The following is a 23,725-nucleotide window of genomic DNA, read 5'->3' as shown; positions in this document are numbered from 1 at the left end:
TAGGCCGAAACACCCTAAGGAGGTGGACCTTCACGCTCTGGACCTGGTTCGGGCTCTAAAAGTGTATTTGTCTACCACTGCTCCCTTTCGGAAGTCAGACTCAATGTTTTTCTCGGTAGCTGCTCCCAAGAAAGGCATGGCGGTCTCATCAGCCACCATTTCCAGGTGGATCAGACAGATTGTAGTACAAGCCTACGCCTTAAAGGGGCAGGTTTCCGGTTACGGCCCATTCCACATGGGCAATTGGAATGTCTTGGGCCTTCCGACACCAAGCGTCTGTCGCTCAGGTGTGTAAGACGGCGACCTAGTTGTCTGTCCACTCGTTTACCAAGTTCTACAAGGTAGACGTCAGTGCATCGGCTGATGCCTGTTTGGCCGCAACGTTTTTGCAGGCGGCTCTATAGTTTCAATTGAATATGCAATTATATTTTCTGTTTTTTCGATAAAAACACAGTACTTTTTAAGAATGCACTGTTGCATTACTTCTGCAGTTTTTATTTTTATTTTTTTGTGCGGTTGTGGGTAGTCACTCCTGTTGAGGGTACCCTGATTTTGAGGTGGAGGTTTCCACGCACTATTGTTTTGTGGGTACAGTTTTACTAGTTCCCACTTGCCATGGTGAGTGAGGTTTTTACACTGTTTTTCCCACCCCTCCTTTGGCACTGCTTGGGGACGTCCCAATGGTCTAAGAGAGGAGCTGTGTTGGTCGGTGAATATAAGAGAAAATAGGATTTTTTGTACTCACCGTAAAATCCTTTTCTCTGTAATTCACCAACCGACACAGCACCCGCCCCTCCTTTTATCTTTACGTTATACTGCTTGTTGACGTATTGATTAATGCAAGGCAGGGTGAAGGGTTGATACCTAGGGGACCGCCCCCTGGGTGGAACTGAAAGTTCTGAGTGTTGTGTTACAACTTTGCCTAGTGTCTCCTAAAGGGAAAGGTATACAACCCAATGGTCTAAAAGAGGAGCTGTGTCAGTTGGTGAATGACAGAGAAAAGGATTTTACGGTACAAAAATTTTTTTTTTTCAAGTAAGTTTATATTGGATTGTCAAATATCACTATTGTTTGTATGGTTATTAGAATGCTGATGTTTTGAAAAAAATACAGCGTATGCTGTGACCATAGATCTTCTTTAAAAGAGAAATACACATGAGATTCAGAAACAATGTAGACACAATCTTCATGCACAATAAACCTTGTGTTAATAAGAGACAAGGACCCACCTATTATATTAACTTTTTTCGCAGGAGCTTTGAAAACAACTGGAGTGTCTACAGGACGCTGGCTCACATAAGGCCCCCTTCCACAAAGGTGAGAAATATACATGTATTTGTAAATTCTGTTGTATAACCACTTGATCTCCGGAAGATTTACCCCCTTCATGACCAGGCCTTTTTTTTCCTATAGCACTACGTTACTTTAACTGACAATCGTGCGACACTGTACCCAAATAAAATTTGTAATTTTTTACCACAAATAGAACTTTCTTTTGGTGAGTATTGATCACCACTGGGTTTTTATTTTTTGCGCTATAAACAAAAAAAGACTGACTATTTTGAAAAAAAAAAAAGCAATATTTTTTACTTTCTGCTATTAATCCTATTCAATAAAAAAATTGAATTTCTTCATAAATTTAGGCCAAAATTTATTCTGCTACATGTTTTTGTTAAAAAAAAAAAAAAAGTGTATATTCATTGATTTATGTGAACGCTATAGCATCTACAAACTGTAATATATTTATGGAATTTTTATTTATTTTTATTTTGTCATACTAGTAATGGTGGCGATCGGCGACTTACAGCGGGACATTGATATTGCGGCTTACTATCGGACACCAACTGACACTTTTGACACTAACACAGTGATCAGTACAGAAAGTATGCACTTTCACGATACTAGTGACACTGGCTGGGAAGGGGATAAACATCTAGGGCGATCAAAGGGTTAACTGTGTGCCTAGCCAGTGTTTTTGTGTACACAGTGTGCTGCTTGTGAGACACAAGATCGTCCTTCCCCCATGTCAGAACTGAGATAAGCCTTGTTTACATAGGCATATCTCAGTTCTCTGTTTTACTAACGATAAGTGGGTGCCAAAGGACATTGAGTCCGTGGGACCCGCAGATCAGCTTCTGCTGTAAATTATCACAGCAGAAGCAGCCTGACGCCTGCGTGTGCATGACCCTGCAGGCAGAAATACAAAATCATATATACGTGATTCTGCCCACAGCTGCAAAAGGGCGGTCAGCAAGTGGTTACAAAGTAGGAATGTGCATACTTAGTTACAGATTTGCTTCTACAGAATAATGTACACTCTTTTCTTCTGAGGTCTTCACTTCAGACAGGACTCAATTAGAACGTGTGGTGATGATTAAACAGGTAGTGGTATATCAAAAGGTTCCTTAACAGTGTAGTAGTGGGGGCTGGTGGTCAAAATGTTGGCACTAGCACCATACTCCCCCATGGCTCTCGATCGAACACAGTGAAAATCCACTCGCATTACACCCCCGGTGATCCTTTCGCACTGTTCCTTAGTGTTATTTTGGTGTCTACAATGATATTAATCTGGCATAGTAAATTATGTTTTTTTTTTAAGTAACAATGGGGCCTTTGCAACTGTGCATATAAGATAGTTGAACTGCAAAGCAATGCTGCAGATGTGATGGGGGAGTCGGCTCTCACTACCATATTTTTTGGGACTGCCCCCTAGTCCACCAGTTCTGGCTCCAAGTCCAAGATCTGTTAGAAACACTGGTTGGCATTCCTATTCCCCTGACGCCCATGCATTATCTGCTAGGCCTCCCTTTTCCTGGTATTTCTAAGGCCTTGCGCAGATTATTGTCCTTCACCTTATTGGCTGCTAAAAGGGTCATCCCCAGGTTATGGTTGTCCACCTCTCCACCAACACTTCCGCAATTGATCACCACTGTAGCTGACAAACGTAGAATGGAGCACTTGACGGCCGTAGTGGAGGGTAAGGTGCAGAAAATTTCTAAAACATGGTCAACATGGGATGAGTCTATATATGGCTCTGATGGGATTGACCCTACTTAGTTAAACCTGAATACATACATATCCCCAAGAGAAGGTCCGAAAGTTCTTTTTCTTTTTGTGTAAAGCTTTCTTTGAGGTTAAATGGTATTTTTACAGTTTTTGTCTATAACGGATACGGTAGAGGGTCGCTTCAATTTCTATTCTTTAGGGATGTGACCATCTCTCCCCCACTCAAATTAATACTTTAATCACATTGCTATACCTCTGTGTGTTCAGATTTTGTATGCCCTGTAATCAAAGTATACCTGCACTGTCTCGATATGTTAATATTTCATGTATATTTCCTTCTGTATGATGTTGAAAATTTAAAATAAACAATTAAAAAAAAAAGATAGTTGAACTGAACTCTGCAATGAAAATAGGAGCATGCTGAGTTAAGGAGCGTACTGAGCTAATGAGAATCACCTTATCCTTCTGCTTCCTTCTGTGGTATGATTACACACACCATTTGGGGGTCTCTTTGGCTGTTCCTGTGGCGTGCAACTGTGACAGTTGTTTGAAACTTTAATATTGTTTAAAGGGGTTGTAAAGTAAAACATTTTATTTTTTTAAAATAACAAACATGTCATACTTACCTCCACTGTGCAGCTCGTTTTGCACAGAGTGGCCCAGAACCTGCTCTTCTGGGGTCCCTCGGCGGCTGTCTCTGCTTCCTCCCGCAGGTGCTTCTCACGTTAATGTGAGCTCCCTCGCATTGGTGAGAAGCACTGCGGGCGCGCTCCCGTGATACAGCCGGCGGCTATAGCCGCTCGCTGTATCACAAGGCCCCTCCCCCCGGCGCGCTGCGTCATTGGATGTGATTGACAGCAGCGCGAGCCAATGGCTGCGCTGCTTTCAATCCATCCACTCCAGCCAATCAGCGGCCAGGCTGAGCGGCGAAGAGGACGGCGGGGGCGAGCGCGGGATTTTCGAGGGGTCAGGTAAGTAAAACGGGGGGATTGGGGGCGCCGGCAGTGTGAGATGTTTTTTCACCTTAATGCATAGAATGCATTAAGGTGAAAAAACATTTACCTTTACAACCCCTTTAAGGATTGAGAACAAATGAGACTCATTAATCTCTTCAAGGGTATTTTGTGTGTTTGTGACCAGTTATAATATATAGGTAAAGCCTGAAGGCCTGAGTAGACTATAGTGACTAATGCCTGGTTCACACCTATGCAGGTTGTAGTTTGCATATTCCAGGTGCATTTTGCAATACTAATTTTTGATCCGTTGAAGTCTACAGAACCAAAAACATAACCTGCTGGTCCCTGGCCCCTTCCATAATATGTACAGATGTGAACTTTACCCATAGAAAACCATGTGGAATGGACTGTAGTGTGTTTTTGCAAAACCGAAAATGCACTAAAAATGCATAGGTGTGAACCAGGCCTTGTAGTTCTCAACATAAGAAGCCAGTCTTGTATTATATCTCTTATATGTTGCGCAAACACTAATATCTTCCTGCCAGTAAACTTTAATGTTTCTTCCCACCTTTGTGTGCTCTATCATATAAATTAATCTAAATCTCCAACATTAACAGGGACGCCAAGAGTTATAAAAATAGATTATATAATAAAAACATTGAAATCTGGACTGAGCCTTTAACATTTTTTTTCAGGTGTATTTCTGTTTTGTTGTAATCTGAAAACGTTTGTGTATATCAAGATGAGAGTAGTAGTGTCAGTTGTTCTGCTGCAGTGACTTCTCTTTTTACTTGCAGAGTGGTTATAATTTGGCTGTTTTGAATATTGGTGCCCCTGCTGCCGGCATGAACGCTGCAGTGAGATCCACTGTCAGAATTGGCATTATCCAAGGCCACAGAATGCTTGCAGTGCATGATGGATTTGAGGGCCTTGCCAAAGGACAGGTACTTATTTTATTTCTTACAAAAAAAACACTACTACGTTAGTGAGAGTTTGATCAACGTCATTTTATTAATGTGCGTATCAAGTTCTGATGGATGCTGCTATTAGAAATGTCATCCATTGCTTTACAATACACAAACATTATTGAGAAATATATCAAGTACCACAAGGTTGTTAATTGGAATTTTCAGTGATAAGACCTCCCCCGAAAATAAGCCCTGCTGTGTCTTTTGTTGCCAAAATTAATATAAGACCCGGTCTTATTTTCGGGGAAACACAGTATGTGAATAATAATAAATGTATATATCGAACTGCTGCATCCACCAATCAAGTGCACTCTGTCACATTAAAAATATACTAATGAATTAAGCAGAGATGCGTTTTGTTCAAATCCTCTGATTATTCAATAAGTGCATATCACATGCCAAAATCAAATATCAAAATCTTCTGTGGTCAAAATGAATTCCTTAAAGCAAAAGATATGGTTAATTAAACAATTCAAAATGTGCCACCCGATTTTGTAAAAAATAAAATATAGAAGTATAAAGAATACTACAAATGTCGATAATGTCCACACTCCAAAACTGGTGCTAAAAAAAATAGTCCAACACTTCCGAATGCGTGAAAAACTATGTGCAATCCCTAAAACTTACCACCTTATCACCTCTTGGTAAAGTGCACGCTCACCTCAATGTTATGACCAAAAGATCAATATTTGCGGTTTGGATAATAAGTAAAGTTGCTTCACTCTCCATTCCTTTGGTCTTCCTCCAATTGTAATTATCCCTTTAAGGGGATGACTCCTTTCCCTGATATTTAGCTCAAAGAAAAAAAAGATTTGCTCATTGTGCAGTATATCCATGTACGTATGCTTTATTAGAATCTATATTTTATACACTCACAATGTAAACACTTGAATATTGCATGAAGTAAACTGTGTACCAAGAACAGCAAAAAGATCCTCCGCAAGAATCACTCACCAGTTTCTGGGTCTCAGGGACACCGGAAATGCCGTCACAGGTTCCGCCCGATGCTTTGCGTCACTAGTCGTGTGACTTCCTCAGGGTGGGGAGCCCAGTGACAATTGCTGGATATTATAGCCGTGGATGTGTACCGGTAACCATGGTAACGTTCACAAGCCTTGCACTGTCATACATGTCTCCCGCTATCCATATGTACACCCTGCTCTGCTTGACTATCCGACACTGCTGTGTATTTTTAGTAATATTCTCTGCTGCCATAGCTTCAAACTTGTATATTTAATGCTAGCTCTATACCAAATTGACTGTATTTAGCAACACAGCGGGTGATTTGATTCTCACTCTATTTGGCTTGAGTGATCAAGAGACTCAATTAGCATTTACGACCCTAGCCTATGTCTGTGGCTGGTCTGGTACTGTCCATCTCCCCTACCATACTCATGTGTCTCAAATCAGACCCTATAATGATCAATTGAGAAATGGATGCCTTCTCAATCTCCCTATAAATTTTAAGCGGCCTATGGGGAGGCACAGACACCATGTCTCTTTCCTGAGTGGCTCTGTCACGAGTGGTGTGCAGTTTCACCACCGCAGTTTAACGAAGGCAGGATAAGAAAAGCTGGATGAAGATACAAGAACTCTGCTGCACTCTGGAAAGATGGCATGCAAACCAGCATTTGACATTGAATTTATTTTAAGTCAGATTCCCACTCTATCCACTAACATGCTCCTTCTACATCAGTGTCTTCTATCCTCAAATTATCCTTACTCTACCCCTCCTCTCTACCCCACAGCATAAACATATTTCCCTCATTCCTACCCTTTCCCTACTACTGCAATCATCACCTCTTGCAATTGCGGAACCCACATGCTGACCTAAACACCGGGGAAGTTAGACATTTGTGTTCACACACATCCCACTCCCATCTTACCTTCCTCACCCTCCTTCTTCTCCTAGTCTCAGGGGACAATTCTCCAAATCCTGGTCCTCCATTTTCAAACTGCAAACCACATATATCCGACACCCCTCCTTCTCTGCCAAAAGCCACAATCCACTCCGTTAAATTTCAACCCCCCTGCTTCCTAAAACCAGCCCCTCAATCTCATGCATCCTTTGGAATGCCCGATCTGTAACAAGCTCACATCTGTGCATGACCTTATCCTTGCCTCCAACCACCCATCCCTCCAAGCAGCAAATGATTACTTGTAGGAACCTTCGCCACTTTAATCCTTCTCTTCTGTATTCTGCTGGATTTCACTCACAACACTCCACAGAAACTGCCTTACTAAAGCTCGCTAACAATTTATTAACTGCAAAAAAACAATGGTCAGTACTTCATACTTCTACTGCTTGACCTCTCTGTGGCCTTTGATACTGTTGACCACCCGCTCCTTCTCAATAAACTCCGTTCCCTTGGCCTCCAAGATTCTGGAGCATTTTAGCTACTGTGTGCTTCACCTATAGCAGCCCCCTTTCCATTAAGACAAGAAGGCCTACCGGTAGTTGGTTGCCCCCAGTACTTATACACAATGCTATAGTGCCTGACCACCACCCCAAGGCAGAAGCGAACTGAGCAAAGCAAACAGATACTTGCAGTTTAGCAGACAGATAGCGTGGTTCTATGATAGTCCAGGCAAAGGGCAGGCTGAGTTCAGGAATAGTCCAATATCCAATTCAATAACAGTCCAGGTAAAAAGGCAGGCAGATTTCAGGGAATAGTCTAATATCCGATCCAGGTCATACACAGGGAAATCCAGATTAGTAAAGCATGGCAGACAAACGGGAGGCTTGATCAGGAACAATGCAGATATACTGTCTCTATCACAAGCAAGGGATAGAGTGTTTGGTTTTCTTATATCAGGTAACTGACCAGATCAATCATCTTGCAGATGAACACAGGGAGAATGCAACAGTCAACACCCAGATGTTGGAATGAGGAGCAGGGAGCACTAAAGGGATCCTGACAATTGCCCCTTTCTATGGGGGTCCCCCAAGGCTCTGTTTTTGGACCCCTTCTCTTCTCTATCTATACCTTCTACCTTGGTCACTTGATAACCGCCTACGGCTTCCAATACCATCTATACACGAATGACACCCAATTCTATCTGTCTGCTCCTCACCTCATTCCTTCAGCCTCCTCTTGCATCACTAACTTACTAACTGACATATCAGCATGGATGTTGTACCACTTCCTTAAACTAAATCTCCCTAAAACCGAGCTGGTAATATTGCCCCCACCACCCTCCATGACTTTTCCATCAAAATCAATAATGCAACCATCAATCCCTCCCCTTATGCCAGGTTACTAGGTGTAATCCAAGACTCTGATCTGTCCTTTCAGCCCCAAATCCAATCGCTGTTGAAAGCTTGTAGATTTAACCTCCATAACATTTCTAAAATTCGCCCCTTTTTAACAAATGAAACCACCAAGCTACTCATTCACTCCCTTGTTATCTCTCACCTTGTCTATTGCAACTGCCCTCTCATTGGTCTACCTCTTCTCTTCCGTCTGTCATGAATGCTGCTGCCAGACTTATCCACCTTACCAACCATTCAGTATCTGCCACCCCTCTTGGCCAATCCCTACACTGGCTCTTGAATGCCCAGCAAATTAAATTCAGAATACTAACCACAACATACAAAGCCATTCAAAACTCTGCCCCAAGCTACATCACCAATCTTGTCTCCAAATATCACCCAAACAGTTCTCTATATGCTCTTCTCAAGACCTTCTACTCTCAAGCTCCCTTGTCTCCTCTTTCCATGCTCGTCTCTAGGATTTCTCCCTTCCATCCTCGGGAACTCTCTAGCTCAACCTGTACGGCTATCTCCTACTCTAGCTGCCTTCAGGCAGTCCTGGAAAACTGATCTCTTCAGGGAAGCATATCACACCTCCAACTAATCTTTTACCACTTCCATCCATTCCCCACAGTCACAACCTTTTGTACCACCTGCCCCACACTTATAAGCTCTTCTTAGCACAGCCCTCTTACTCCTCTCGTATTTTATTGTATTGTAACTGTATTGTCTTCCTTTTATATTGTAAAGTGCTGCCTAAACTATTGGCGTTATATAAATTCTGTATTATAACACATTCTTTTCTACTATAGAACAGGCACTAGGTGGCAGCAATACATCATAGAGAAGGCACGACTCATCAGGCCACCTGATTTTTTTATTTTGAAGTTCCCATTTTATTTGGTGTGGTTTTAGGGTCTAAATTTAAGTGTAGATATTTTTAAGTGCTCTTTTTATTTGCGTGAATGAGCAAAATCAAGTATGCATGCATAAATCGAAATAAGTGCTAAACACAGGCAGTGAGACATTGCCCGATCTCTGCAGCTGCGCATCAGGGCAATTTCTCACTGCCTGTGATTAGCACTGCGCCAACTTCCTGTCGGGCTCTGCACGTGGACCATGCGAACACTATTACTATTACTATTTGACAGAAAACTTAGCATAGAATTCACACTTTTTTTTTTTTCTTAATTTCTCATTAATAGATAGAAGAAATTGGATGGAGTGGTGTTGGAGGATGGACTGGACAAGGAGGATCTAGACTTGGAACTAAAAGGTAACTTTTTCTTAGAATATATTCCAGACATGAGGGAGAAATTCAATCCGCCATTTTTCTATCCCTACAGAATCACTTTGAAAAGTTTGTCCTTTTTTTTTTCTTTGCAATAACTTGTATTAATATCATAACATAGAAATATAATTTATGTCACATGCTGCATAGTCGTAAAGTAAAGCTGGCAAAACATATCTGATTGTACAAACTCATATAGAACAATTATACAGTATAGTTTAAGCATCTACTAGACTGGATAAAAACCAGATTGCTTAGGCAGGCCTGATTGTGATGTGTGCCTAGCTTTAGTGCAATATTCTTTGCTAGTATTATACATCCCAGTTTACCTCTCAAGATTAACCACTTTCAGACCGGACCATTTTGCTGGATTAAGACTAGACCACTTTTTGCGATTCGGCACATCGTCGATTTAACTGACAATTGTGCGGTCGTGCGACGTGGCTCCCAAACAAAATTGACATCCTTTTTTTCTCACAAAAATAACTTTCTTTTGGTGGTATTTGATCACCCCTGCGGTTTTTATTTTTGTCGCTATAAACAAATATAGAGTGACAATTTTGAAAAAAAACGCATTATTTTTTACTTTTTGCTATAATAAATATCCCCCAAAAAATATATAACATTTTTTTTTTCCCCTCAGCTTAGGCCGATACGTATTCTTCTACATAATTTTGGTAAAAAAATCGCAATAAGCAATTATTGATTGGTTTGTGCAAAATTTATAGCGTTTACAAAATAGAGGATAGTTTTATGGCATTTTTATTAATAATTTTTTTTTTACTAGTAATGGCGGCGATCAGCGATTTTTATTGTGATTGCGACATTATGGCAGACACATCGGACATTTTTGACACATTTTTGGGACAATTGTCATTTATACAGCAATCAGTGCTATACAAATGCACTGATTCCTGTGTAAATGACACTGGCAATGAAGGGGTTAACCAGGGGTGGCAGTGTAGGGGTTAAGTGTGTTCTAGGGGCGTGTTATTAACTGTGGGGGGCTGGGCTGTGTCTTAGTGAACACTGATCTCTGCTCCAATCACATGGAGCAGAGATCAGTGTCACTTGTTGTTAGGCAGAACGGGGAGATGCCGTTGTAAAATCAGCCTTCCCGTGAGACGATCGCGGGTATCCCCGTGGTGATAGAGTCCATGAGACCCGAGACCGGACTCACGGTGTGCGCGCGATGGCAGGGCGGCAATTACAAATGTACGTACCTATATGCCAATTTGCCTGCCCTGTGCCATTCTGCCCACGTACATTGTCGTGCGCCGGTCGGGAAATGGTTAAGGGTGGGCTCAGGAGTGTTTGCATGGTCCACGTGCAGAGCCCGACAGGAAGTTGGCGCAGCGCTGCGCTAATCACAGGCAGTGAGACATTGCCCCGATGCGCGGCTGCAGAGATCGAGCAATGTCTCTTTGCCTGTGATTAGCGCAGCGCTGCGCCGACTTCCTGGCGGGCTGTGTACGTGGACCATGTGAACACGCCTGAGCTCATCCCTACTCAAGATATTGACTACACTAAAGTAAATGTGTTTGTATAAATGTTATGTTAATTCACCTTCACAGGGTGCTGCCAAAGAAATACTTTGAGGAAATCAGTGCAAATATAAGCAACTTTAACATACATGGCCTGATCATTATTGGTGGTTTTGAGGTAAGTTTTTTTTTTTTTGTGTTCCTTGGTAAACTTTTGCATTGTGAACATGGGTTCAATTTAGTGTCAAGTAATAGATGACCACATTTTAGTGACAAAAACTCCAGGAAGGAAATGGGGTCTGTGTCTGGCTTGCTGTTAGAAAATAACTAGTCCAGCATATTTAATCTATTTAAAGATTGAATTTATTATTTTTTTATTAATTTTTTTTATTTCGAGAATTTTTAACAGATAACGATAAAAACATTGGCTCCATACAATTGTCAAACATACATTTCAAGGCCCTGCAAGGCATAGTTCAAACAATATCCACAGAGGAATGCAGCATCACCTATAGAGGCTATTCTTTATATATTTGTTTTGCATCAAAATCGATTTGTCTTTATTATATATAGACTATTATAGAGCCAAAGAGTATTCAACTTTGAGCAATTATTGTGTATTGTGTGTGCAAGTAATGTGTTGCCGGAAACAGAATAGTCACTTGGGCTCCTTTGATTATAGTTACATCTGTGTTGCCATTTGTTTTCTACAACATTACTATCTGTTGTCATGTATCCTAGTAGTAAATGTTGTTTATCTTGCAGGCATTTACAGGCAGCCTGGAACTGATAGAAGGACGTTCTAAGTATGAGGAGCTATGTATACCTATTGTTGTTATTCCAGCCACTGTCTCAAACAATGTCCCCGGATCTGACTTTAGTATTGGTGCTGATACAGCTCTCAACACTATAACCACTGCAAGTATATTAGTCTTCTCCTTGCTGTTTGTAACATTCATGACAGTTTTGTTAATGGTGAAAAAACAGGCAGCAACTACTCTACTTCAATCACTGATTTTTAAATGACTGTTCTCCTTTATTAGGTTATTAAGTTTCACCTGGATTTGTTTGTCCAAAATCATGATGTTATTGGAAAGAGCCTTTTTATTTGTGAAATGGCAAATGTATTATTTTACTCACAGCCCGCCTCTATCACCCTCTTCCCAATTTGTTGGGTGGGGATGCTTTACTTTTTGATTTTCTGATAATTTTATAACAAGCCCAGTACAGGACAGCTTGACAGGAAAGCAGATGGTGATTTCTGTCTGAAAAACAAGCATCTACACACTTTGGCCTCATGCACACTGACCCTTTTTTTTTTTTTTTTGTTGCTTCCAGGGGCATTTGGCATTTTTCTTCCCTGCCTCTAAAGCCCCTTCATGTTGGCCTATGTGTCCATGCACACATAGGCATTCAGAGGCAATGGCATGTAGAGGCAGAAAAAAAACACAGCCAGTGCATCCAGGAGCAACAGAGCTTTGGCAGAATAAACGCTAGACGTACCTAAATACAGTACAGTTTCTCACAAAAGTGAGTACAACTCTCACCCTCTAAAATATTTTTGTAAATATTTTATTATATCTTTTCATCTGACACTATTGAAGAAATTACACTTCGCTACAATGTAAAGTAGTGAGTGTACAGCTTGTATAACAGTGTAAATTTGCTGTCCCCTCAAAATAACTCAACACACAGCCATTAACCCCTTGCCGACCAGCGCACAACGATGTACATTGGCACAATGGCACGGCTGGGCAAATGGGCGTACAGGTAATTCCCCTTTAAATTGCAGCATTGAGGGCTTGCGCATCGCGTGCTTCGTGACCATGCCCGTGGGTGCCGTGAACTCAATGTCAGCTGGGGGCCCGCAATCATGTCACGGAGCGGAAGAACGGGGAGATACCTTTGTAAAAAAGGCATTTCCCCATTCTGCCTAGTGACATGACAGAGATCTACTTCTCCCTGTCATCGGGAGCAGTGATCGCTGTCATGTCAGTGGAAGCCCATCCCCTCCACAGTTAGAACACCTCCCTAGGACACACTTAACCACTTGATCGCCCCCTAGTGTTTAATACCTTTCCTGCCAGTGTCATTTGCACAGTAAATTTTTTATAGCACTGAGCGCTGTATAAATGACAATGGTGTCAAAAGTGTCCGATGTGTCTGCCATAATGTCGCAGTCATGATAAAAATCGCAGATTGCCGTCATTACTATTAAAAAAAAATAATAATAAAAATGCTATAAATCTTTCCCCTATTTTGTAGACGCTATAACTTTTGCGCAAACCAATCAATATATATGCTTATTGCAATTTTTTTTTTTTTTTTACCAAAAATATGTAGAAGAATACATATCGGCCTAAACTGAGAAAAAAAATTCGTATTTTAACCAGTTCCCGACCAGCGCAAGCCGATGTACGTCGGCAGAATGGCACGGGCAGGCGTATTGGTGTACAGGTACATCCAATCTTTAATGCCGCCCTGCCATCGTGAGTGCGCCGCTGGCGGCGCGCTCATGTGCCGGTCGGGACCCCCGTGAGTCCGGTCCTACTGACTCGATTGCCGTGGGCATACCCGCGATCGTCTCACGGGACGGCTGAATGGAGAGATGCCGTTGTAAACAGCATCTCCACATTCTGCCTAGCAACAAGTGACAATGATCTCTGCTCCATGTGATTGGAGAAGAGATCAGTGTTCACTAAATAAAAGCCCAGCCCCCAACAGTTAGTAACACACCCCTAGGAACACTTAACCCCCACACTGCCACCCACTGGTTAACCCCTTCACTGCCAGTGTCATTTACACAGCAATCAGGGCATTTGTATAGCGGTGATTGCTGTATAAATGACAATGGTCCCAAAAATGTGTAAAAAATGTCCGATGTGTCCGCCATAAAGTCACAGTCACGATAAAAATCACTGATCGGCACCATTGCTGGTAAACAAATATATATATATTAATAAAAATGCCATAAAACTATCCCCTATTTTGTAAAAGCTATAACTTTTGTGCAAACCAATCAATAATCGCTTATTGCGATTTTTTTTTTTTTTTTTTTTACCAAAAATATGTAGAAGAATACGTATCGGCCTAAACTGAGGGGAAAAAATGTTTTTTTTATATATTTTTGGGGGATATTTATTATAACAAGAAATTGTCGCTCTATTTTTGTTTATAGCGCAAAAAATAAAAACCGCAGGGGTGATCAAATACCACCAAAAGAAAGCTCTATTTGTGGGAAAAAGGACGTCAATTTTGTTTGGGAACCACGTCGCACGACCGCGCAATTGTCAGTTAAAGCGACGCAGTGCCAAATCGCAAAAAGTGGTATGGTCTTTGGCCAGCAAAATGGTCCGGGACTGAAGTGGTTAATATATTTTTTGGGGATATTTATTATAGCAAAAAGTAAAAAATATTGAATTTTTTCAAAATTGTCACTTTTTTTTTTTTGTTTGTTTATAGCAAAAAAAATAAAAACCGCAGAGGTGATCAAATACCACCAAAAGAAAACTCTATTTGTGGGGAAAAAAGGACGTAAATTTTGCTTGGGTGCAACGTCACCCGACCGCGCAATTGTTAGTTAAAGTGACACAGTGCTGTATCACAAAAAGTGCTCTGGTCAGGAAGGAGGTAAATCCTTCCAGGGCTGAAGTGGTAAATGTCTAAACTGCTGACAACAAAAGTGAATACACCCCTAAGTGAAAATGTCCAAATTGGGCCCAAAGTGTTAATATTTTTTGTGGCCACCATTATTTTTTAGCACTGCCTTAACCCTCTTGGGCATGGAGTTTACCAGAGCTTCACAGGTAGCCACTGGAGTCTTTTTCCACTCCTCCATGACAACATCACGGAGCTGGTGGGTGTTAGACACCTTGCGCTCCTCCACCTTCCTTTTGAGGGTTGCCCCACAGATGTTCAATAGGGTTTAGGTCTCGAGACCTGCTTGGGCAGTCCACCACCTTTACCCTCCGTTTCTTTAGCAAGCCAGTGGTCGTCTTGGAGGTGTGTTTGGGGTCGTTATCATGTTGGAATACTGCCCTGCGGCCCTTTCTCCGAAGGGAGGGGATCATGCTTTGCTTCAGTATGTCACAGTACATGTTGGCATTCATGGTTCCCTCAATGAACTGTAGCTCCCCAGTGCCGGCAGCACTCCTGCAGCCCCAGACCATGACACTCCCACCATCATGCTTCACTGTAGGCAAGACACACTTGTCTTTGTACTCCTCACCTGGTTGCCGCCACACATGCTTGACATCATCTGAACCAAAAAAGTTTATCTTGGTCTCATCAGACCACAGGGCATGGTTCCTGTAATACATGTCCTTAGTCTGCTTGTCTTCAGCAAACTGTGAGCTTTCTTGTGCATCATCAAGATGCTTCCTTCTGGGAAGACAGCCATGCAGATCAATTTGATGCCATGTGGAGCGTAAGGGCTGAGCACTGACAGGCTGACCCCCCACCACTTCAACCTCTGCAGCAATGCTGGCAGCACTCATACTTCTATTTCCCAAAGACAACCTCTGGATATGACCCTGAGCACGTGAACTCAACTTCTTTGGTAGACCATGGCGAGGTCTATTCTGAGTGGAACCTGTCCTGCTAAACTACTGTATGGTCTTGGCGACTGTGCTGTAGCTCAGTTTCAGGGTCTTGGCAATCTTCTTATAGCCTAGCCCATATTTATTTGGAGCAACAATTCTTTTTTTAAGATACTCAGAGACTGAGTATCTTAAAAAAGAATTGTTGCTCCAAATAAAGATGGGCTAGGCTATAAGAAGATTGCTAATGAGGTGCCATGTTGAACTTCCAGTGACAAGTGTGAGAGTGATAACACCAAATTTAACACACCTGCTTCCTGTTCATACCCGAGACCTTGTAACACTAACAAGTCACTTGACACCGAGGAGGGAAAATGGCTAATTGAGTCCAATTTGGACATTTTCACTTAGGAGTGTACTCACTTTTTTTTGCCAGCGGTTTAGACATTAATGGCTGTATGATGTTAGGGGTGTACTCACTTTTCTGAGATACTGTATCTAACCACGTGTCAACATTAGACACCTTTAGCACTTGAGCATTCATTTTAATGGCCAGAATAATTTATTGTTCTGGCCAATGAAATTAATTCCTGCTCAAGCACTTGACATGCCTAAATGTGCCTAAACATGTTGCACACAGGTACAAGCAGCAAGCGTTTTTTGTTTTTTTTCTGGCAAAAAGCTGGTGCCAGTTGGAAAGGAGTCTGAAGCCCCATACACACTATCAGATTGTCTGCTGATTTTTTCCTTCAGATTTACCAAAACCATGTAGTAGAAGTGCCTGCCTGATTGCATACACATTGAAACCCCTAAGGTTTGACCTCATATTATATGGTTTTGGTAAATCTGCTGGAAAAAATCAGCAGACAATCTGATAGTGTGTATGGGGCTTGAGAGTTGGCAAAATGTCCAGTGTGCATGAGGCCCTAACATAAAATCTTTATTTTTTCCAACCTATGCTCTAAAGTGCATAGTAATACCTGACATGTAAAAATTATCGCCATTGGTCACCACTGAATAGTGAATAAATTGTGAGGATAAAGTACTTTTCAATATGGCTTTTCATTCCTTTCTGATTCCCTCCCTCTGCTTAGCAGCAGAGCACACAAAGCTAAACATACACTATATTACAAAAAATATTGGGACGCCTGCCTTTACATGTGCATGAACTTTAATGGCACCCCAGTCTTAGTCTGTAGGGTTCAGTATTGAGTTGGCCCATCCTTTTGCAGCTATATCTGCTTCAACTCTTCTGGGAAGGCTGTCCACAAGGTTCAGGAGTGTGTCTATGGGAATGTTTTACCATTCTTCCAGAAGTGCATTTGTGAGGTCAGGCACTGATGTTGGACGAGGAGGCCTGGCTTGCAGTCTCCACTCTAATTCATTCTATCAGTTTGCGGTCGGGACTCTGTGCAGGCAAGTCAAATTCCTCCACCCCAATCTCGCTTATCCATGTTTTTATGGACCTTCCTTTGTGCACTGGTATGCAGTCATGTTGGAACAGGAAAGGGCCACCCACAAATTTGGAAGGCTGAAATTGTCCAAAATGTCTTGGTATACTGACATCTTAAGAGTTCCCTTCACTAGAACTAAGGGGCCAAGCCAAACCCCTGAAAAACAACTCAATATTGAACCCTACGGACTAAAACTGAAATGCCATTAAAGTTCATGTGCGTGTAAAGGCAGGCGTTTCAATACATTTGGTAATATAGTGTAGGTAATCCCATAACTACAAATGCTTGCGAATAATCAAAAAAAAAAATTAAAATGTAATTAATCCCTTTCACAGTTGCGCAGAAAGTGCAACTTTTCCTTTTTGAGCTTTTGAAAAAGAATAATTTTTATGGATTTTGGGGTTATTATAGTATTTTATTTATTTATTTTTGAGTGTTGGAGCAAGATTTAAAAATACAACATACCAGTGCCCTTGTTAGTTTAAAAGGAACCTATACTAAGAAAAATATGGACCGTCTAGAGGGGCAGGGACGGGGGGGATGGAGGGGGGAGGCGGGCTGGGTGGAGTTGGGCTGGGTGGGGAAGAAAAATTGTTTGTAAAAAGAAAACACGTAGAGGTAGAATTGGAAAATAGCACGATAATTACACAAGAGAGTAAATACCTGAAGGGGAAATTTGTAGGTGGTAGGATAAACGCACAGGAGAGAAGGAATACAAACACAAAGCACCATTATAAGACATTCTTTAGGGTTAAATTTAATTGCGTGTTATTATGGCACAAAGCTGGGAAACACCAATGGGTTATGATATTTGGGAATCACCAATGGGTTATGATATTAAGTGGGCTGTACTTAACGAGGATAGGTATCCTAGTAGACCCTATATCTGATAAGTCTTATATACTCCCTTCTTGCTTGGTTGCGTGGTGCTTTCTGTTTGTCAGCATGTCTTCTTTTATAACAGATGGTAAATCTGGTGCAGGGTAAATCTATTAACATTGGATCTTGGAACGTGAGGGGCTTGGGTACTCCAGCAAAAAAAGCGATAGTCTTTGCTATGCTGGAGAGATTTGATATTGGATTAGCATGTTTGCAGGAGACCCACCTAACTAATATGTCTAAATCACTGTTAAACTATAGGAAATATCAACAACAATACCACTCAGTTTATTCCTCCTATTCAAGAGGAGTAAGCGTGTTAATAAAGGACGGGGTGAGTTTCTCCTGCACCCAGGTTAGCATAGATGAGTTGGGGCGATATGTTTTCCTGTTTGGTAAACTTGAGGGTAATAGCTGTATTTTGGCAAATATATATATACCCCCCCCCCGTTTAAAATGGAAGTTATCTACAAACTGATGGAATTTATTGGGGACAAAGAGGATATTCCTATTATCGCGATGGGGGACTTCAACGAAGTCCTAGATGTAAACTATGATAGGTTTCCCCCTAAGGGGCGGTCTGGGGACTTGGGTGAAACTAGGCTGAGTTGCTTCCTGAGTGAAATAGGTTTGAGGGATCTTTGGAGAGAGAGACACCCGAGAGTTAAGCAATATTCCTGCTTGTCAGGATCGTATGGTACCCTGTCTAGGATAGACATGGTTATAGGAAATTTGGAAATGGCACAAAAAATAAGGGAGATAGAATATCTGCCAAGGGGGGTCTCAGACCACTCTTTGGTGAGGGCTGTGTTCAACACGGGGGTTAAAAAAGTTCAAGGGGGTTGGAAGATTAGTCCTTTTTGGCTAGAACTCATGAAGGATGAAATGGAAGTTAAATTAAGATTAAGAGAATTCATAAGCTTTAATTTGGGCTCGGCGCCAATGAATGTGGTCTGGGATACCCTAAAGGCGTTTATTAGGGGCGTGTTGATTCAACAGGTAGCAAGAATGAAGAGAAAATCCAGAATATGGGAGGAGAACATCAGGAAGGAACTCTTAGAAGCAGAGAATACCTATGTCATGGACCCAACTCCAGAAAATCAAAAAATTTGGTTAAATAAACAACAAGGTTATAAAACAGCGATAGTAAAAAAAGAAGAGAGTAAACGAATCTTCGTGAAACAGCGATACTTTGGAGAAGGAGAAGGGGTGGGAAGATTGCTTGCACAGTTGGTTAAGACAAATTCCTCACCCTCATTCATTTCAAATATTAGAAATATAAATGGGGCGACAACATGCAATAGTGAAGAGATAGTAGAAATCTTCGGAAATTACTATAGGGAGCTGTACCAGTCACAAGGTACAGGCGAGCCAGGGGCAATGGATAGCTTCTTGGAAAACTTAGAAATGGTGACCCTTACCCGGGAGGAACGGGAAGTTCTAGACGCCCCGATAACCCTTAGTGAGCTTCAACAGGCAGTGGCCGGAATGCCAAATTGTAAGGCTCCAGGCCCGGATGGGCTCCCGGTAGAATTATATAAATACTATGGAGAATTGTTACTCCCTGAGTTGTATAAAACTCTAATAGACATAACGGATGGGAAACACCTACCGGCATCAATTACAGAGGCAACGATTATAGTGATCCCCAAAATGGATAAGGATCCGCTGGAAGTGGCCTCGTATAGGCCAATTTCACTACTGAATGCGGATGAAAAAATTTTAGCTAAAGTACTTTCAAATAGGCTGAATCAATTTATGACAAAGTTAATACACCCAGATCAAACAGGGTTTATTATGGGAAGATCTACTAGTATGAACATCAGAAGAACTTTCCTAAACATGCAGATCCCAGCAGAGAATGCAGGAGAGAGGGCTATAATGTCTCTGGATGTAACGAAAGCTTTTGACAGCTTAGAATGGAACTTTCTGTGGCGGGTGTTGGAGAAAGTAGGAATGGGCCCCAACTTTATTGGTTGGATCAAAAGGATGTATAACGCCCCTAGTGCTAGGGTAAGGGCCAATGGCAGGTATTCTGAGAGGATCGAGATGAGTAGAGGGACAAGACAGGGTTGTCCCCTGTCCCCTCTACTCTTTGCGTTGGCCATAGAGCCTTTGGCCATAGCCATTAGGGCAAACTCCGGGATTAAGGGCTTTCAAAGAAGCGGAGGGAGACAGGAAAAGATAGCCCTATACGCAGACGATGTGTTACTGTTTCTGGGAGATACTGGTCCATCCTTGACGCAGGCAGTCACTTTAGTAGAAAGCTTTGGAGGTCTCTCAGGGTTGGCCATTAACTGGGCGAAATCCGAACTGCTCCGAGTCGATCCCCCGGTTGTTGCGTCTTCGCCGCCGGGGATAAAGGTAAGAGAGGTAGATGCGTTGAAATACCTTGGCATATTCTTGACACAGAACCCTGATCAATATATCAACAAAAATTTAATTCCCCTCCTGCATAAATTTAAGCGTAAATGCGACGTCTGGAGTAAACTTCCGCTCTCAGTAATGGGCCGTTGCAGCCTGATTAAGATGATTTGGTTGCCACAGCTGCTGTACGTTTTGCATAATGCGCCGGTATGGATTTGTAAAAAATGGTTTAGGAAATTGGAGACCCTCTTTCGCGAACTGATCTGGAAGAAAGGCAAGGCCCGGATACGACTCCGGACGCTGCAAATGCCAATAGATAGAGGAGGCCTAGCGGTTCCACATCCTAGGAGCTACTACTTGGCGGCGCAGATGCAGCACCTGGCGGGTTGCGACTCGGAGCAGGGAAGGAAGCTAAAAGGAGGGATTAGAATGATAGGAGCCCCACATGAGTTCATGGCTGAGGTCCTGGAGGCCGACTCCTTTCGACATAACAACTCGATAACTAAAATGCTAACCAAGGTATGGAAAGCGGTGAAGTTAAAACTGGGTTATTCGGGGTTATTAGAATCTATACCCCTCTGGGACAATAAAAATCTACCTGAAATATTAACCATTGGTAAGATTAAATCATGGGAAAAAAAGGGTATAACTAAGTTGATCCAGCTTTATGATGGAGGGGCCTTAAGGACATTTTCGGATTTAAAAAATATATATGATATACCACAATATTCATTCTTTAGCTACCTGAGGGTGAGACACGCCCTGGCAGCACAATTTGGGGGAAATATGCCCACGTGGGATAAAATACCTTTACTTCAGAAGTGGCTTACTACAGATGGGGTAAAGGGGTTTATCTCAGGTATTTACAATCAATTAGGTATGGTTCTTAATCAGGAAACTGTTCATCCGAACTTGAAGAAGAAATGGGAAGAGGATTTAGGAGAAATATTAGATACACAGTGGAGGAGAATTATGGAATTAGGGCCGGTAACTTCAATCTCCCCTTCCCAAAAGGTTTCACAGTTGATGTTGGTGCACAGGGCTTACTACACACCCAAAAAATTATGTCAGTTTGGTAGGAGGATAGACGACAGATGCCCTAGGTGTCAGGGACAGGGAGATCTCCTACACATGTTGTGGCGTTGTCCGAAGCTTTTTCGTTATTGGAGAGATGTGTTGGCGAGTATTAATAGGGTTTTTAAGTTAGAAATGGTAATGGACCCGATTCTGTGTGTACTGGGATGCAGGCAAGAGCCGAGAGAAGGGAAATGTGTCACGGTGGCAGTGGTAAGATGTCTGTTTCAGGCACGTAGATTGATCATGCAAAGATGGCAAGCTGAAAGAGCCCCCACAGGAGGAGAATGGATCCAATGTATTAATGAATTAATCTGGAAAGAGAAGACACTGTATGTAAGGAGAGGAAACTATAGAGAGTGGAAGGGAATATGGACCCCTTGGATAACAGAGATGGGACATCCTATAGATTAGTCTGATTAAGAGATCTAGTGGTAGAATACCGATGTGTTTGAGTACATGGGTGCTTGGGAGGCCTACGGGAAGGGGGGGGTGGGGGGGAGGATTTAGGATGGGTAGGGGTGGGGTGAGTTTGCTTGGGAGGGTTCGGGAAGGGGGGGGCGGGGGGGAGGAATTAGGACGGGTAGGGGTAGGGGGGGTAGGAGATAAATTTCACTGGGAGTTTGTTGCCGGTTAGATAAAAAAAAAAGAAAAAAAAAAAAAAAATATATGGACCGTCTGTCCCATATTAAAAACAATTATATTCTACAGATTTTTTTTAAGAACCCAAGCTCATCCGTCGGACTTTTGGAGTGATCGTGTGTGGCCAAGTGCGTTCGTTTGAAAGTCCGGTGGACCTCAGCTGCAAAGTCTGTGGGATTGTCCGCCGGACCAAGTCTGTTGGAAAGTCCGGTCGTGTGTACGCGGCATAAGAATTTGCACACCTTTTCTTTTGATGCACCTGGTGTTGAGCAAATTAAAATTAAAGTGTAATTTTGGTTTAAAAATTACAAATATCATTATAAATATAAAGCAACAATACATTTTTAGAGTAAATACTCAGTGTAGAAACGGTATTCTTAGTTGCCTAATTGTCTGTGTTCTCTCTGCTTAGACCTGTGACCGAATCAAGCAATCTGCTGCTGGAACAAAGAGGAGAGTGTTCATCATTGAAACCATGGGAGGTTACTGTGGATACTTAGCTACTATGGCAGGGCTATCTGCTGGAGCAGATGCAGCCTATATTTATGAAGAGCCCTTTTCTATACATGATTTGCAGGTGAATCTAAAGTGACAAGTTGTTATTTTTCAGGGTGCAAAAGTTAAACTGAAATACAGCTTCCTGTTTCCTTGTTCATAATTTATTTAGAAATAGATTTTCTCCAACTATATACAGCAGCATGTTTTAGTGGCAAAACTCTGTGGTTACTGGCTACAGTGGCAACTGAAAGTAAAACTATAAGCAAAACTTTTTTTTTTTTTTTTTTTCATTTTGGAAGGGAGGGTTATAACCCCTGTCAGATATTTTTTTTTCGCCAGCTGTCTCATTGCGGAGATTTTTCTTCACTTCCTGTCCCATAGCCAAAAAGGAAGTGAGAGGAAATCCCTGCAAATTATGGGGATTCCTTGGGGTCCCCCAGGCCACCAGAACTAATGTCCCTATAAAAAGATTTCCTCTCTATTACTTTTCTGGGGACAACCCAATATTGGGATTCTTTTCACCTTCCATTTTCAATGATAATGGTAAACAGGACAAATAGGGGGAATTCTACTCAACAGGGGCAAAGACCGCAGTGAATACTGACAGGGGTTCTAATCCCTCTCCACTCCCTCTCCAAAACAAAAAAAAAGTTTTGCTTTTAATTACTTTAATCCATTTTAAACTGAAATAACTGGACAGATTTCTTCCTACATCATAAACCTAGAAGTTGTATTTAAGAATAATAGATACGAGACTATAAAACTGAATGTAAGGGTTGTTCTAGCTATAAAGCTGCAAGAAACAAAATTGAAGATCTCTCCTTCAACGCAGTTCGTACTTGTGTGAAAAGATAATCAAATTTACACTTCAACATGCAATGTATGCTTCCCCAGGACATTGCTAAGCTTGGCAAGAAAGTAGAAATTTTAATTTTATACAGTTACACCTGAAATTGGTAAGGAATGGGTGGGAAATTTATTGCTGTCATATACCAAAGATAGCTAGCATGTTGCCAGCATATTCTAGCATCGATTGTTGATTTTTTTCAAGAAATATTTCTAGAGATACAAATTACAAAGAGTTTTGCTATGGAAGTTAATTTTACCAGTGCCCTGTAATTAGGAATTCTGAATCATTGGTGGTGTGCAAAAGTGTAGTTTGAGAAGATGAACTATATTGAATGAATCACTATTCTGGGTCTCCAGCTGTGTACGAAGTGCATGTGTTTACATGTGGGCAGAAAATTGATCACAGCATCCATAGTAGGCCCCAATAAAAGTTCTTTATTAAAAAGGTTGTAAAGGCAGAAGGTTT

General features: G+C 41.7%; 1 protein-coding gene across 2 annotated transcripts in view; it reads left to right on the top strand.

Annotated features, from left to right (window-relative positions):
• Positions 1-23,725, top strand: part of PFKM (phosphofructokinase, muscle) — a 139,764-nt gene that overhangs the window by 91,862 nt on the left and 24,177 nt on the right. For both annotated transcript variants that reach the window (XM_077483731.1, XM_077483730.1), the window contains exons 14-19: positions 1,254-1,317; positions 4,760-4,906; positions 9,389-9,459; positions 11,049-11,136; positions 11,724-11,876; positions 22,325-22,489. In XM_077483731.1, the coding sequence (XP_077339857.1) occupies positions 1,254-1,317; positions 4,760-4,906; positions 9,389-9,459; positions 11,049-11,136; positions 11,724-11,876; positions 22,325-22,489 (688 nt within the window). The remainder of the gene's footprint in view (positions 1-1,253; positions 1,318-4,759; positions 4,907-9,388; positions 9,460-11,048; positions 11,137-11,723; positions 11,877-22,324; positions 22,490-23,725) is intronic.

The sequence above is a fragment of the Lithobates pipiens genome, unplaced genomic scaffold (genome assembly GCF_037356315.1).
Source record: "Lithobates pipiens isolate NorthernLeopardFrog02 unplaced genomic scaffold, aLitPip1_a1.2 Scaffold_16, whole genome shotgun sequence".
Taxonomy (NCBI): domain Eukaryota; kingdom Metazoa; phylum Chordata; class Amphibia; order Anura; family Ranidae; genus Lithobates; species Lithobates pipiens.
This window is presented reverse-complemented; position numbering and strand designations above follow the sequence as displayed.